The sequence below is a fragment of the Primulina huaijiensis genome, chromosome 3 (assembly GCF_012295235.1).
Source record: "Primulina huaijiensis isolate GDHJ02 chromosome 3, ASM1229523v2, whole genome shotgun sequence".
NCBI classification, from domain to species: Eukaryota; Viridiplantae; Streptophyta; class Magnoliopsida; order Lamiales; family Gesneriaceae; genus Primulina; species Primulina huaijiensis.
In genome coordinates, this window is record NC_133308.1 from 26,755,532 (window position 1) to 26,773,164 (window position 17,633).

At 29.1% G+C, this 17,633-nt stretch overlaps 1 protein-coding gene across 6 annotated transcripts; it reads right to left on the reverse strand.

The window, feature by feature from the left end:
* Positions 1-3,676: 3,676 nt before the first annotated feature.
* On the reverse strand, positions 3,677-15,317 carry LOC140974193 (protein PIN-LIKES 7-like). Of its 6 annotated transcripts, none has more exons than XM_073437503.1 (11): positions 15,182-15,317; positions 12,320-12,607; positions 11,176-11,255; positions 10,721-10,845; positions 8,481-8,602; positions 7,888-8,070; positions 7,609-7,704; positions 7,421-7,521; positions 7,112-7,164; positions 6,852-7,037; positions 3,677-4,018 (listed from the first exon to the last, which is right to left on the reverse strand). In XM_073437503.1, the coding sequence occupies exons 2-11, from the start codon at positions 12,452-12,454 to the stop codon at positions 3,891-3,893; spliced, it is 1,209 nt and encodes a 402-aa protein (XP_073293604.1). In that variant the 5' UTR covers positions 12,455-12,607; positions 15,182-15,317; the 3' UTR covers positions 3,677-3,890. The 6 variants fall into 6 exon arrangements, with proteins under 6 accessions (XP_073293604.1, XP_073293603.1, XP_073293605.1 ...); XM_073437502.1 differs by having other exon boundaries at positions 12,320-12,584; positions 15,165-15,272; XM_073437504.1 differs by having other exon boundaries at positions 12,320-12,591; positions 15,169-15,253.
* Between the last annotated feature and the right edge of the window lie 2,316 nt (positions 15,318-17,633).

The following is a 17,633-nucleotide window of genomic DNA, read 5'->3' on the forward strand; positions in this document are numbered from 1 at the left end:
TGTTGTCATTTTATTACAAAAATAAGTTTAGAAGAAATTTTTCTACGCACACTTAAATTTTATTTTGTATTAGCTTTGAACTTTTATTTTAAATTCTGTTTATTTTTGTTTCTCGCAACTTTTTTATATTATAATCTTTGAAAGAATCATTTCAAAATAAGTAGAAGTTCTTGCGAACAATCTCTAGCTATGTCCATAATTGGAAATTAACATTGACATCTTTAATTTAAAATTGATAGTGTAGTTCATTATATTATGTATAGAACGATTATCTGGATTGTCAATAATAAGATTATTTGAATGAAAACATTTCATATAAATTTTATTATATAGGACTAAACGTGATTGATTTTGAATCTCTGGTCATTTTTGTCATCACACATAGCATTCAATATTAATCAACCACGGCTATATATGTGTCGATCTTAATTCCGAGTCATTTATAAACTTTTATTTATGGTGTTGTATTTTTTAATATATCGAGTAATGACATAAATTAGATGTCTCAAAATTCATGGTACATTAAGAATAAAATAAAATAAATAGTTGTGAATATTAATATACAAGGTGAAATTCATTACCGTAAAGAAGTTAGATGAATGGTTCTTTAACCATAGATTTTGGACTTGAACAATAGGATAGTGTAATTTATGATAGATCATAAATATATTATTCATTATAGAATCAATGAGATTTAAGGAAAAATATTTAATTAAAGAAGCTAATCGAAAAATTACCTAATTTAATTATGAGTTGTTTATCGTGGATTGATTTATTAGTAGATCTCATGTGAGTGAAACGATCTCACGGATCTATATATTTTATACAAATCGATATGGTCTATAAATACGGTGAAAAATAATACTTTTGACATAAAAAACAATAATTTTCATAGTTGAAGTTGGATTAGAGCTTCGTCTCACAAATTTGATATGTGAAACAATCTCATAAAAGTTTGTGTTGATTTATATTTGTTGACTATATCAATGGATTATTTATTCTTCTTGAATAATTTTATCTCTATAATTTGAGGAGTGCAATTCCAAATTACGGTGGAATAGGTCCATAGTTTCTCAGACCATCACTAATTTACCTTGAATACTTTATAATATGAGCAACAGACTTATTACCTTAAAATTATTGAGTTTTAGGTTATTGCATATTTTCAAATTGGATGGATAAAATCATAGAGAGATTTTCTTTTATGATTTTAATTAAAATACTTATGTTTTTTTCAATCAATTAATTTTGAATTAAATGTTAACATCTTATGTATTATTTTGCGATGGAAATGACAAAATGATATACATTCCATATAATTAATTTTTACTTATTAATACCAATAATTTACCTTTTAAAATATTGATTTATATTGATTACTATTGACGAATGTACTATTGTATATGTATTTTTAATTTTTTTTTTTAAGAATGAAAACCAAGAGAAAAATTTTTCCTTTGCCCAGGTTCGTAGTGTGAAGACCCAAAAATGAGAACATAAATTATACATATTTTTTTAATTTGAGCCATGCAAGAGAGTGAGCAAGACCATAAAATCAAACAGGCAAAATTTGATGTAGGTTAAACCATGAAACAACGTATTGAATAACTGATTTAATGACTTATTAAATAATTATTATGCAGCCAATTCATAGTTTATTAAAGTCATTTACAACCATAAATTCGAGAATAATAACAGCCCTTCAGCTTCCACTTCATTGTAAAAGAGCAAATCATGTAAGAAATCATATTACTACACCACAAAGCTCTGAATTCAATTTTCATAATTCATAATATACCACACGACATTATGTATATGTTGTAAAAAATTCAGCTCAATCCAATGATTTGATTCTGCGAACAACCTTTGCAAGAAGACTGTATAGATTCTATACAAGAATCAAAATAGCTTCTATTCATTGTCTAGAAACTACTTCAAATGATCTTCAAAGCAATCCGACGGTTCAATATGTCGCAGACGCTTCTGCAGATTGATTGAATTTTGTATACATGCAAATCCGAAAAAAGTCACATCATCCTCTCTTTTTTTTACTCTTTTGGCGACCTCTGTGTATCAAGCTAAAACGAGATACACTTTTTTATTCGTCATACGGGCTCATCTCATATGTGTCAGACTTATTGGATGTTGGTCATTTTCAAGAAGCAAAGTTAGGTAGCTTTCAGATGTACGTTTAAGCTATCCAAAAAGTTTCTTCTGGTTTGACTCAAGTAAATTAACTATGATTATGTTTAAAAACTACATTTGGTATACGAACTGATTCCCTTTTTTAAAGAATTGTTTGAGCATGAATTATTCGTTTCATGTCATGATTTAAGAAAATTATGATTTTAGTATTGTTATGATTCAACTAAAATTGTGAAAGATTTCCGACTATGATAAATTTATGACCCTGTACGGTGGGATTATAATTGTATTGCATCTTTGTCCATTAGAGAATTACTATATAGGAGACTGACGTCAATTAACCATGGAAAATAGATGAATTTCAGTGATTGATGTATGTTTATGTTTATGACGTCAATAATACTTTAGGTATAATGAAGAAACCATATTTGATAAAAAATTACTATGTTATTTATGTTATTACCTTGTTTTTACGTTTGATTTTTATTGAATTGTAAAGACAAGGATTTTAGTTATATTATAGATTGGTTTTGACAAGAATTGCACACGAAACTTTTGCTTTACGATTGTGTGATTTTTAAACAACGTCCATGTGGTCTCAGAGCATGATATATAGATAGGGATGACAATTTTCTCCGAACCTGTTGGAGGATCCGATACCCGACCAGACTAGAAGAGGGTATGGAGGGATTTTTAGACCCGATTAAATAATTGGGTAATCGGGTATGGGTATTTTCGGGTTCGAGTATGGAGGCGGGTTTGATATAATCCGACCCACACCCGACCCGAATACCCGTTTAAATTAATATATATAAATGTATATATGTATGTATATATGTATATATATAGTAATTATATTTATTTATATTAAAGATTCATCAGTCAATTCACCGATTTTCGGAGTTTTCAATACATATAATCATAAATTTGAAAATTAAAGAAAACGATGCTTTGTATATTATATATATTATATATATACACACACTTATTATAAAGCGTGAATAATTTTTCTTATTGTTCATTTAAATAATTTTTTAAATATTCATAACTTCATTGAAACAATTTAATTTGAAAAAATTCAATTGTATATGATAATTGAGTATTTGGGTAGGGTATGGGTATCCGATAATCCGATGGGTATGGGGATAAGGATGAAATTCAATACCCGATGGATATGGGGATGGGTATGGGGATGAATTTAATAAATGGGTATGGAGATGGAGGTATGAAATCCGACCCATACCTACCCATTGTCATCCCTATATATAGACCTCTAAGTCAATTATTGTTGTATTGGAACAAAGACAAAAATTATTGAAAAACAACAATATACATAAATTAGTTATGTTCAACATTGACACCACAGGAAGCCAATATCTTGAATTTTTTTAAAAACTACAACATAATAATCAGAACTAAAGAAAAACAATATCCATAGTTTTTGTAAATAAGGTTATCCGCATAAAGCAGCAACACAACATATTGTTCTGGAAAGGTAAATTTACACATAAATAAAGCAAAAAAAAAAAAATCAAATAATAAAATATATGCATAGCACAAAAACAAAAAATTGAATTATATTTTTCTATTCACATATCACACATAAATAAACCAAAAAAATCAAATAATATAAGATATGCATAGCACAAAAACGAACAATTGAAATATATTTTTCTAGTCACATCCTGGAAACGCGACGGATCGATTGAGCATTTGTTTAATTATGATTCAAAATGAAGGGATGTTCACGACGACAAGATCCACATGAAAACAGTAGACCATCCGGTGAGGGCAAAGGTTGCAGCAATATAAGTCCAAAGATATAGGATGGAACTCTCTTCTTGTGCTACTTCAAAGAGTTGTGTCATTGTACCTGCAATATTATGCGCATTTTTAGTTGGACTTTTTTTTATCACATAAAAGGTAAGATACACGAGAGAGGATGTACTTAGCTCATACACCTTTTTGTTTGTTAAAAGATCTTGGAACATATATACATACATACAACATGGGCGTAGAAAAAAAAATTAAACTTGCTAACTGATCGGGAAAAAATTAAATTAAATATTTTAAAATTAAAAACACAATAAAAAAGAAACTAATTTAAAATCAATGAACACTTGCAAAACTGTTAGATCTCTTGGTTTTGATTATGAATAATAATAACTTATTGTGTTAGATCAAACTACTGTTTGTTTTATACTACAAACACTCGATCGTTCTACTTAAGATTCAGTAGATAAACGTTCAACTGATCTCAAGGCTACGTTCAAGCGGTCTCATAATGTTGATCCATCTAACCTCTGTATTTATTTTACTCCAGTTGATTGGTCATAAACATTTAAAGCAGTGCACAAAGTTCAGACATTAATTCCCAACATCACTGTAAATGGTTGGATTTTAGGTTTTCCATAAGAATATTGCAAGTCAACAATACAGACGAAAGATTACAAAAAGATCATATCAAATCTCGAATGAGAGAAAGTATGTAGTCTGACAAGCTTTTTGATAAAATATGCACTAAAGTCGCAAAATCTTGAAGGATATTAATGAGCGTTAAATGGTAGTTACAATGACTGATGGTGACATGTCCATATTGTCGGGAAAAAGTACAAGTTATCGTTGAACGAGAAAATTCAACAATTACTATAAATAGAGGATGTAAGAGTTGAAAATAGAGAAATTCACAAAAACACACATTCAAGCTTACATTCTCTAAAAAGATTTCATAGCACTCCTAATTATTATTCACTAATACTCATCAGCTCTCACATCCATGAACATTTATCAGATCTTCAAAGACCATCAAGGGCCTCTGTCAAACCACTTGACCATTTCTGTATAGAATGTTTGAAGAGTTGTTCGACACTTTGAATGTGAGAATTCACTTATTTACTTGTTGTATTGGTTGTTAGACTGCGTGTCTCAACCATTTGAGTTACTAGTAATTTCAAATTAGGAATTAGATAAGTCTAAATTTGGAGTTGATTGTTACAAATTTTGTAAAACAAAAGTCTTATAATGAAACACTTCCTTAAGTGGAAGAAGGGGTTATGTATGAACTTGAGTCTCCAAACTTTCATAAACATCACTTATTTACTTCCTTACTTCATTTACTTATCTTGTTTACATTTCATTATTGGAGTATAAAGTAGTCCAAGAATTCATCGGACCGTTTCCGCACAATTTGATGTTCAACCGTTTATTAAGAGTTTGATACCAAACGTTAGATATTTTTCTCAAAATCTTGTTTCTACGTATATTAAATCGAGCGTTACCTCCGACCATTGAAAATTTTTAATTTCTCTGATTTTCTTCCGATTGAAGTCTTCTAAGCACTTGACACACTCTATAAATGGTGTAAAATTTTCTTATATAGTGTGTGCTTAGAAACCTCAATCGCTGCTATTTATAGGCATCTCATACCATCAACGAGTTTATTCACCTCCAATAAACTCAAACTATATCATAATAAAAACATGTAACGGTAACTAAAATTTTAGTTACACGTAAACCACTCAAAAGACACTTGATTTCAGATAAAAGAAATGAAGGAACCTTAAAATGCAAAAAAAAAAAATAATAAAAAAAAATTCCATTTTCTAAATGAAACCAGCAAATTTTAAAACTCTACAAATGAATCCCTTTTAAAAACACATCTTTCCAATGAAAAAAAATGCAAAAACGACATAGAAAATTACAGAAACTAAGTGAAATCATTTCAAAAAATATCAAAAAGTCAACTTCATAATTATTTTCAAGAAACCCACAACTGCACACATCAATAAAATCAAGCAGTTAAAAAACAACAAAATCTAATTTAAAGAGACAAAAATCCAAATAAAAATTGAACTTTTGGAGCCAGCGAGAAAAAACCTAAATGGAAAAATGATATGAAGGAGATGCGTTTCATCTGGTTTCGCAAATTTTTTGAATAGAAATTTTATAAATCAAACAACGCAAATCACACAAATATATTTCAGAAAATAGGTGACCAAGTCTACACAAACATATTTCAGAAAATGAATTGCGACCAAATATTGGGCTAAATAAAAAATCTAGTATGGTCTAAACAATTAAAAAATTTTAAAGCCTGAGCTGGAGCCGAGCCAGCCTCAGCCTTTGGGAGTGGTTCTGCCTCTTTAACAGGGATGACAACTTTCTCCACGGGAAAAACCCGAAACGAGGATGGGGGATCTCCGATTTTTTCGGGTTCGGGTTTGGATTCGGGGATTTTTCTAAATCCCCGATGTAGTTCGGGACAGTTATGAGATTACTATCCCCATCCCCGAACCCGCCCCGAAAATAATATCAATAATAAAATAATAGTATTATTAGTATTAAAAATATATTAATAATATTATTTTTTAAAATAGTAATAATATTATTAATATTAATATTAATATTATCACTAATAATAATAAGTTTTGGTTTGAAAAAAATCTCTGAATCAGTCGTCGTCTTGTCATATTAATATTTTTGAAACGGAGATGGGGACGGAAATGTGAAGTTGATCCCCGAACCCGAAAAAGCGAGGATCGGGACGGGTATGGGGATGGCAAACATGCCCCCACCTCGCCCCATTGCCATCCCTACTCTTTAAGAAGCATACTTATATTTATTTTCGCCCTCCGGAGATCTACTTATGAACTTTGTGCTTTAATATGATACGTGTTGGAGTAAACCTTTAGAGAAACGAAGCGTACCGATATTCATTGCTGGTGGAAGAGTGAATTGAATCATAAGGATAAAGCTAAAGAGAGGATCAGCGGGGAGGAACCCTAATTTCGCAGCTCCAAGAACAACGCCAATCCCGATTATAGGAAGTATTATGTATCTCACACAAATAACTGCAACTATAAGTGATGGCTTCACACTTGCCCTCTTTAACCCTACATCAATTCATGCACACGATATTGGTAAACTGAATTTAAAAGTATAGCAATCTACACGAAGAAAATTGTACCTTGTGTTAGGTTGCCTCCTAATATAAGGGTGATGCACGGAATCGTTCCATCCCTACGAAATTATTCACGGAATGTAGAACAAGCATCATGCATTAAGTTTAGCGAAAGCACGCCAATTACTAGCTACGCATGAGCAACAATTGATAATTAATTAACGGGTTTTCTGCATTCAACTCTCATATATACTTTATATATTTGACACTTGTCACGTTTATCAAGTGTAAAAATTATTACATGTCGGGATAGATGAGTGTCAAACACATAAAATATAGATAAGATGAACGAAAATCACCCATTAGTTAACTTACCCGAGTAATTTAACGGAATCGTAGACAACCCTGAGTGGTGCAGCATCACCAACAATAAGGTGTCGAAGAAATGTTACTGTCCCAAATATGAATCCCAATATCTGAAAATTAATCAATATCTGGTTGTTATTTTTAATCTTGATTCACAGCTTATATATATGTGTGTGTTTTGTGAAAAATCAACCCACCGCAGCAACAACGGGAGGCGACATCACCTCCTCCCATATCTGATGGAGAAATCCCAATATCTGGTTCCATGAGTTTGAATTTTGCTTGGGTTCAATCTTCACCAAAAGTGAACGTCTTAGACATGATATAATTTATTTATAGCATCTTTTTATGAAATAAAGCATTTCGAAACGACGTATAGAGTAACTGTCGTTATATTAGGCAACAGTTTTTGCTGAAACTATCGTAAAAAAGTAATAAGCGTATTTTGAATAAATATATAAGCAAAGATGACTTACAATTGGTTTGATTGTCTCAGGTTGAGTGGAGGATGCATCATGTAAAAGAGGAGTGATTTCATCACCCTCTAAATCCTTGTTGGGCTCGAACAAATCTTGATCCTCTCTATGCATTTCTTTGTATTTTATGCTGGCGCTTTTTATTAAATAATAAGCATAGGTCCAAATGTAGAACCCACCAATCTGCAGGTTATAATTTCAATTATTCACAATTACAATTCGGTTCATAAAATCAGCTCGCGAGATATGGTCACAAGTTTTTGCTTTCATGAACATATGGAAAAATCGATCATTTAAGCAATAAAAATTTTGTCTTAATACAATAAATTTTATAGAGTGCTTATATAGTGTCGAATATATCAATAGTTTCTCGTGACATGTCTAAATTCAAACAGAAAAAGAACTAAAAAGTGCAAAAAATAGTAAAATACATACTTCTTGCACTAAAATCAAACTTCGACTACCTAGATAATCATAATCTACTTGAAACAAGCCAATTCGAGTATATTTTTTTTGCTAATTTTCCCTGAAAATATAAATTTGTAATTTTTTGGCTCATGAACTTGAACAAAAATAATTAATTATATANATACCGACAATGAGAAAGTAACGTATGAGAGTCCAATATTGTAGCAAACAGTCTGATCTCCAAAGGGACTGCCACTCTCGTTGCATATTGCTGGGATGATTATCAGCAGAATGTTTCCCAAGTTTCCTATTAAAATTACCACTTTTATTACATATATATATATATATATAGCTAAAACACACGACCTTAAAAAACTTTAAAAATATGGATATCCACAAAAATATGTAGATTTTATTTCAAAGCTAAAACATAAGATGGTATTTTAACAAATTAAATAAAAATAAAAACGATTTAGTTATATATTTATTTTTAATATAAATATTTATCGTACATGAAAAATAATGTAAATAAAATAAATATGGGTAAGAAGTATTTTGTTTAAATTGAAATAATCAACCGAACCAAATCAGTTTGGCATTGCGGTGCAGTCAATTCATCACTTTATTTTTATTTTATAAATCACAAAAATTCTTGTGAAACCGCGTTACGGATCAATTTTGTAAAACAAATATCTAAACCAAACTGACCCATAAAATTATTTTTTATATCAAAAGTATTATTTTTCATTGCATATATAAACTAGCTAGGTCGAGCCATCTCACGTATATATATATTTGTGAAACTGTTTCACAAATGATCAACTCTCTATAAAAATCTCATTATCTCGGTGTATTAAGTTAGGTTTCAATTATTTTATTATATTATAAAAACAAAATAAATCAAACTAACTGATTTTTTTCGAAATGAGCTGCAATTTTTTTAATAGGGTTATTATAATCAATTGGGGTTGGGTTAGGCTTAGGGGTGGGTACGGTACGGTATACCGTACCGAACCACGGTACCGTATACCGTACCGTAAATATCGGTATGGAAAAATCCATACCGATACCGATACCGGAAATTCGGTATACCGAATGTTCGGTATACCGAATTTTCGATATTAAAAAATTCATACCGGATACCATACCGACACCGAAAAAATGTCGGTATACCGAAAAAATGTCGGTATACCCGAACTTAAATTTAAAAAAAATTAAAAAAAAATTTATTTTCGGTATTTCGGTATATACCGAAATACCGAAAAAAAAAATATTTACTTACCGATACCGATACCGATACCGAAAATTTCGGTAAATTTTCGGTATATTGATTTTTTCGGTAATTTCGGTATTTTTTCGGTACGGTATTTCGATATTTCGGTATATTTTCCCAGTCCTAGTTAAGCTTCTTATAAAAAAAAATTATATTACCTTTTCACTAAAATTGAGATTGAATGACATGATTTGATTAGGAATGGATTATTTGACTTGGGAGATATTTGAAAGATATGTTTGAAATGACTCGTTTTTGGTGTATTTTAAATTCATCATAATTAACATTTCATTTACATGGCTTAAGCAAGATGAAATATTTAAAATTCACCCCCAACAAAAGTTAATCGAAGCATCCAAGCAGTCAAATGAATTTGAGATTAATTGCTTCAAATCTTTTAAAATTTAAATTGTTCCCTAAATTTTGATTAATTCGGTTACCTATCAAAATACGAAATTTTTTATTTGGTCGATTCTTGAGTTTGGATGAAAATTCGATGACTTCATGTCTATTTTGCGAAATAATAAAACTCCAATAAAACCGTCACAATGGTCAGTTTTGTGAGACGGATCTCCAACTCGACCTACAAAAATATTACTTTTTATGTCAAATTATTACTTTTCAATACAGATATAGGCCAGGTCGACTCGTCTCACGGAGACCGTCTCACATGAATCATACTTTTTGCGAAATTCAATTTGATAATTAACCACATTAAGTATTGAACGCACGACTTAAAAGATGGGTAGATATACGTAGAGCTGTAAATATGAGTTGGGCTTATCAGATTGGCCCAATCCGCAACAAATCTAAGTGGGTTGAGTTGAAATATTCTCAACTCATTTAAAGGCGGGCCTAGGGCTGCAAACGAGTCGAGCTACTCACGAGTCAAGTTCGAGTAGCTCGAGCTCGAGTAGTTTGTAAGTCCGGTCAAGTAGCTCGCGAACTACTAGAAAATATATATACTTATTTAAAATATAAAAAAAATTGAAATCGAGTTTTTCTAGCTCGCGCTCGAAAATTAATACTCGGTTTGAGTCGAGCTCGAGTTCGAATATTTCAATTTTTTTCTGGTCGAGCTAAAAGTAGTTTGATACTCGGGCTCGACTCGATTATACCCATTTGACAAGTCTAGATAGAAGATACACATACCCGCTGAACACATGGCCATGACGAGGTTTTGTATATGAGGTTCTGGTTTGATTATTTTGGATGCGATCCATGCCAGCGTTGCTCCAAGCAAGAAGGTTATCCCGATGTTAACAGGCATAAACCACCTATATAAATCATCACCAAATTTTATTCAACTAATTATTATTAATCAGCCAATTGGATAAGAACTATATTGACTAGGAAAAAAATTGAATTATTGATTTCAACATATATATGTGTGAAATACCAACATATAAATATAAAGCAATACACTAATATATGCTTAAAAAAATGGGATAATTACATATAATTTTCCTCAGATTTGTCAATAATTAGATTTTTTTTACCAAAAAAATATACACAAGGGAATTTATGTTAAATAAAAAAAACTATATTTCATTTTAATATTTGAAATTATTTAATATGCAAATGAAGTATGTTTTTATTATGCGTACCATGAGATGATGTCTTCAACGCGGACAGTCTTTGCCAGGCATGCAAACGCCAGCGATGGAGTGAAGACCACGAACACTATCTACTTATTTATTATAGAAGATTAACAAAAATAAGTAATTAAATGGAAAAATCCTTTTTTCAAAATTCTTTGTGATTTTTTGTCATATATATTGTCAAATTTAAGTTTTAGTCTTTTTTTCGATAATGTTGAAGTGTGAAATGTCATATCAATACTCTAAATGAACAATGACTAAACATGCCAAAAATCAAAATACATTATCGAGATCGAAATTCGATGATTATAAAAATAATCAAAACCGCAAATAAACAAACATATATGACAATTTTTTTTATGTTCACGTGACACATAATATTTTTCATATTTTGAACTCCTCCTAAGTATTGTTCATTTCCTCTTCTAACTTAATTGAAAATTTATATTTTGGTTCAAAATTTTGGCTCGGATAATTCAAAAATTTATTTTCATTTTATTAAAAATAGATTATTTCGCTCTCTTTTTTTTTTTAAATATCAAATAATCCGTAACGACTGACTTTGTCTAAAATATATTTCAATATTTTTATGTGGGCCATCATATTCAATTTGTATTGGATGTACCGGTGGAGGCGATACCTTATTATTATAATTATGGTTATTTTTAAAATTATGCCACCTTTTATTTATTTGAAATTCTTGAAATATATATATTTTGGTTCAAAAATTTGGCAGTTAATACAAATTTTGGGTTTTTATTTTATGGAAAACTGATTATAACTTCGATTTTGGCGATACAATTAGAAATATTAGAGTTACATCATTATTACCAGACACCAGCTACATATTTCTTCACTATTACTATCTATTTCTAGTTTCATTATTTATTCTATGATTAGAAAATATTGGCTATAGTTTATATTTTCAAAAATAAATTAATTCAGTTTTTCTAATTTTCTTGATTTTTTTTCCCGATTCGGCTTCGTGAAAAAGAAAGTCGGTTTCGGAAAATAACTGAATTAACAGACCATAATGTACGTTAGCTCCTACCTTGATTATTTCAGCTAAAAGTTAACGATAACTGATATAAAATTAATAATAATAAATAAATTTTATATATTAAAATTAAGAAAATTCGATTTAACTTACTTTGTTGAGGGATCTTCGGGCATCGGATTTGAGAAGATTTAGATAATCGGTAGCCATGAAAGCTCCCAATATGCTTATTAGGAGAACCTGTACTATCGGCATCGATGCCACCTTGAACAAAGACCAAAATCCCATTTCGGCTTTAATATATATATATTGTGTTATTATTTTTTAAATCATGTATATATGTATATATATATATCCGTGTAATATTTATTTAATTTATATTTTTTTAATCTTCGTTATTTCTCAGCCTTCACTTTTTCTGCATGCTACTCCAAATTTGGCCTGTGAAGAAACAAGAAAAGAGAGAAAAAAATCACACGAGCCAAAGTTGGTATGACCAAAGTTGTCAAAACTACCCATATGAATTTCGATAATAAATTATAATATTATCAAACATTTGTCGTTTTACAAAAAAATAATTTATGAACTATTTTAAACTATACAACAACTCAAACGTCACGTTTCGATTTATCTACCCAATATATACAATTATTATACTCAAATAATGATCATGCCCCTATTTTATAATATCAATGCATACACTATTTTATTGCACAACAAATTGCAAAATTTTTCATTCCACGAATTGAAACAAAAATCGATGAAATTTTAAAAAAAAAAACATATAAGCACGCAACATATGTACAATTGCGCAAGTATTGATAATTGAGTGCATGTATTATATATTATTAATTAAAAAGTATTGAATCATCCCACAATCAATAAAGAAAATTATATTTTTAATATAGTAATTAGCATGTTTTGGATTTTAATTTTATAATTTATCAATATTTGTTTTTCATCCAGCATTTTTTCTTATTTTAATCTTTTTTCGGCCAAAGCTAACACTGTTAAATATTGTTATTTGATTATGATATTATCTTACATAGAAAAAATAAATATGTATTACACACATTAAAATAATATAAACAAAAACAAATAAAAAACCGAAGAAAAACAACACTCGATATTTTAAAATAAGAGAGAATCTCGTCATTTCCATTTATTTTATTTCAGATAGATTTTAATATTTATAAAATATCTTTAATTCTCGATATATGAATATGTAGAAGAACGTCAATGTCTCCAAAATAATGATAACCAAACATTGTCCTCAGACCATAGCCGGACCTGGGACCATAGATGTTGCTCGTAATTTGTAAAAGGACATAAGTATATGTGTAATATATATTAAACACGCCTTGACATATCCAAAAGAAAAAAGAAAGAAATGTTTTTAAAAAAAAAATTAAAAGTGTCAATTTTTAAAATCAAAATGATATGAGATAAAAGATAATATGTAAAAAATTTGTAAAATATGAAATCGAAATTATAAAAATAAAATTATCAAAATTATATATAAAAAATTCACCAACATATCAAAAGTTGGTTAAATACTTAAATTTAAATGGTTTGACTTCAATGAATATTTTTTAATTTTTTTATTTTGATTGATATAAACTTCACTTGTACTCACGACCACTTTTCGGAATTTAAAATAAATTTAAATACTCTTTCTACCGGGGGAAGTCGATTATTTAATCAGTAACTATTGTATTTTAAATATAATAATGAACATTATTACATGTGTCGATTTTTTTGGGCCCGCAAACCTGATGTTACATGGCAACTGCCACAAATTGGATATATTTATATATTTATTTTAAAATAAATTTTATGTAGCTTAAAGTATAAAAATCTAATTTTAATATATGTTCTCTAAAAGTTAGTTCACAAATAAGACAATCCAATCTGATGCGTTAGACAATATTATTTTTTCTGACCACTTAAATATGTATCGACCGTCTCACTAATATAAATCTATAAGACCATCAGAAACAAATATGTATTTCAATCATACAACATGTATTACTTGTCAAACAATGAAAATTAAGGGTGAATTGTTATATGTATTTTCGTAGTTAGAAATGTGACAAAGTGGAATAGAAATTTTAATTTCCATCATTGAGCTCTGTCTCTCTCATGTTTCCGAAATATGGCCAACTTCTGGTGAAAAGGCATTTTGTTAAATTCGACTAATACTTGTATATTTGTAGTTTTCTCTATTAAACATACTTTTTTATTCTTTAATTAGGAAGAAAAATTTATTACAATAAAATAAATCTATCATTTTCCTTGTTTTAATTAATTTCATATTTATTTTATTAACAGAAATTTATCTTCATACGTAAAAACTTTTTTATAACTCCCAAAACAATATATATATATATAGACAATCTTACGAATCTTTATTTGTGAGACGGGTCAATCCTACCGATATTCACAATAAAAAATAATAATTTTAGTATAAAAAGTAATATTTTTTCAATCTAAATAAGATATCCGTCTCACAAAATACGACCCGTGAGATCGTCTCACACAAGTTTTTGCCTTATATATGTTGTAAACCGAAACACAGATGAGATGACATTCAGCAATTGGATGTGACGAGACATAAAATATCTATACATCCAATAGATAAGTGTCATCGATACTCACATAAATATACACAGTGAACATACAAAACATCAAATATATACATATATATATACACACACACACACACACACACATACGTCTTGTACCATTGTAGCACTATTGGGACTATATATCCATGCAGTCTGCTTTTTGTTCATGGTCTGCTCCTTACGTTTTTCGTATATGATAATTTCACGGGTAAAAAAACGAAGTCACAAAAGATCATCAATCCAAAAAACTATTTCACCACACACACACATACACACGCACATATACTATTGGATTGATGCAATTAAGTTGATTTTTTGACAATTCAAATTACTGTTGGATTGATGGGTCGCAGAAATGAACAAAAAAGAACTTACAATATAAACTGACCGATGAGAATTGAGGAAGAAACCTGCGCAATTATAGTTGACGGACTCTCTCCCTCTCTCTATATCTCCCTCTCTCTCTGTGATTATGTGAAGAATGGTGTTAATTTTAGTCCAATAAATAGATGCGTACACGTTCCCCATTTGATTACTAGGGACCCCTGCTCAAATAAATCTAGTTTACACGAATTATTAAAAATTAAATATACCGAACATTATAACAAACAAAATACAATAAATTACAAAATAATTATTCGATTAATCTATTTTAAAAAATATATATCTCAAGTACGATAAGGGGTCAAAAAAATTTATTGTTGTTTTTTTTTTAAAAAAATATTTTCTTGCATTTTGTATATACATATTTTTAATATATTTAATTTTTAATAATTCGTGCAAACGAGACTTGTTTGATAAAAATATCATTGGGTTGTATATCATAGGAAATTAATTTTACATAGTGTGAAGACCAATCATATTATCAAGAAATTTTTTTAATTATTGTTATTTGTCACACTCTTTTTATTTTTTTTAGATCGTAGTATTTTAACTTCAAATTAATAAAACATTTAAACTCGAATTTTCCTTAATCACCCTAATCAAATTATTTGCCATGTGACCATTGAAAATATGACAATCTTTCACACAGAAACGAATTGCCAAGGGGATGGGTGGTTGCTTGCACCCCACTAATGCAAAATATAACAATTAATATATGAAAATTCTCAACAAACAAGTTATAAGTTAATTTTTAATTTATTCTTTCCGTTTTCTTCTAGAATTTTATTAGTTTAAATATTCAATACATTTAATTTTTTGTTATTTTTCTTTTGATATTCTGTAAATTTAATTAATTTATCTTAAAACAATAATTTTTTTTAAAAAATTATCATTCTAAATTAAATTGATTTCTTATAATTATTTTTCGTTAGAATATACGTGAAAATATTAGAAATATCATATTTTATGTGTCAATATTGATTGCTATATGTCATTTTATAACTCTCGCAATAATTCAAGGATAACGCCATGTGACCTGTCTCGAATTATTGGAAGATCCGTGTGTGGTTGGCAATAACAATAAAGTCATGTATATTATTTTCTAATTTCAAGGCTTAATCAATCAAATTATTTTTTTTTTCAAATAGGTCAAAAATAAATTTCGATTAAAATAAATAATGTGAAACCGGGTTATTACATTGTGGACAAAAACTTATGTGAGACGGTCTCACGGGTCGTATTTTGTAAGACGGACTTTTTATTTGAGTCATCCATGAAAAAATATTACTTTTTATGCTAAGAGTATTACTTTTAATTGTGAATATCGCTAGGGTTGACCCGTCTCACAGATAATGATTCGTGAGACCATCTCACAAGAAACCTACTCTACATTATGAAGGACATTTGCGAAATTTTTAAAAAGTTTCGCGAACACAACACATTTTTTTGAGAAATTCGATTTTTTTACTCGTAACTCAGATCCTTAAAATCTCAGATACCACATTGCATAACACCAACACAAATCTTATCTACTCTCCTGGTTCTCGAATTCATGTAGGAGGGACATATTGATCATGTCTTCTTCTTTTTTTAAAAAAAAAATAATAATAAGAACACAAATTAATGGCCACATAGTTTTCTATCCTATTGTCCCAAACTATCTTCAATGTGGACAACACAATTATAACATAATAATATTTGTCATTTAATTTTGGGACCAAAATTGCAATCGAAAAATTGTCTGGACCAATTGCAGTTTTACATCTTGCAAGTTGCCCACTTATGTTTGATTATTTGTATTAAATATTGCATTATAAGAGAGAGAAGTCTATCAATTATTGTTTCACGTGTTTAATTTATCTACTATATGTGGATTCTTCCATATCATGTGTGTGAGAACAAATCGAATTTAACCTTTCTGTCAAATCTTATTTGCATCAATTTTCAAAGTTATATTTAGTTTTATTTCGAATTCTTATGTCGTGTATATATGACGAATAGATTTACCATGCAACAATATCACCAATANCAATAATTTTTAATTCAAATCAATATATATTACATAATATTTCTTGATAACATATTGACAAAACATGATATTTTTAAAGTGAAAAATAATACTTTAGACATAAAAATAAATAGTTTCATAGGTAGGGTCGGAAATTCGTCTCACAAAATTGACTCGTGACCATTAAATTTTGCGGAGATGTTCATAAAAAAGTGAAGAAAGTAACAAGTCACACAAGATAAATAGATTGAGTGACATCGGTAAAAAAATGAAAGTGATTTTAATTCGAATATCTCAACCACAAATCTAAAAAAATATATGGTAAAATGCTTTGAAAGAACCAAATATTTATAAGCCAAACAATCGTAAGAGTTAAATATGCTTGAGATTAATCATGCGTTAACCAATCATTTATCAAGAAAGTCTTCAAAATCAGACAATTTATTTA

Bases quoted from the DNA above. Each gene is read 5' to 3' on its own strand.
- LOC140974193 (XM_073437503.1), bottom strand. From the start codon at position 12,454: ATGGGATTTTGGTCTTTGTTCAAGGTGGCATCGATGCCGATAGTACAG. The intron at 7,705-7,887 runs GTAAGTCATCTT...CTTTTGGTGAAG, and splicing joins CTGAGACAATCAAACCAATT to ATTGAACCCAAGCAAAATTC. The intron at 7,522-7,608 runs GTGGGTTGATTT...ATTAATTTTCAG, and splicing joins CGCCTCCCGTTGTTGCTGCG to ATATTGGGATTCATATTTGG.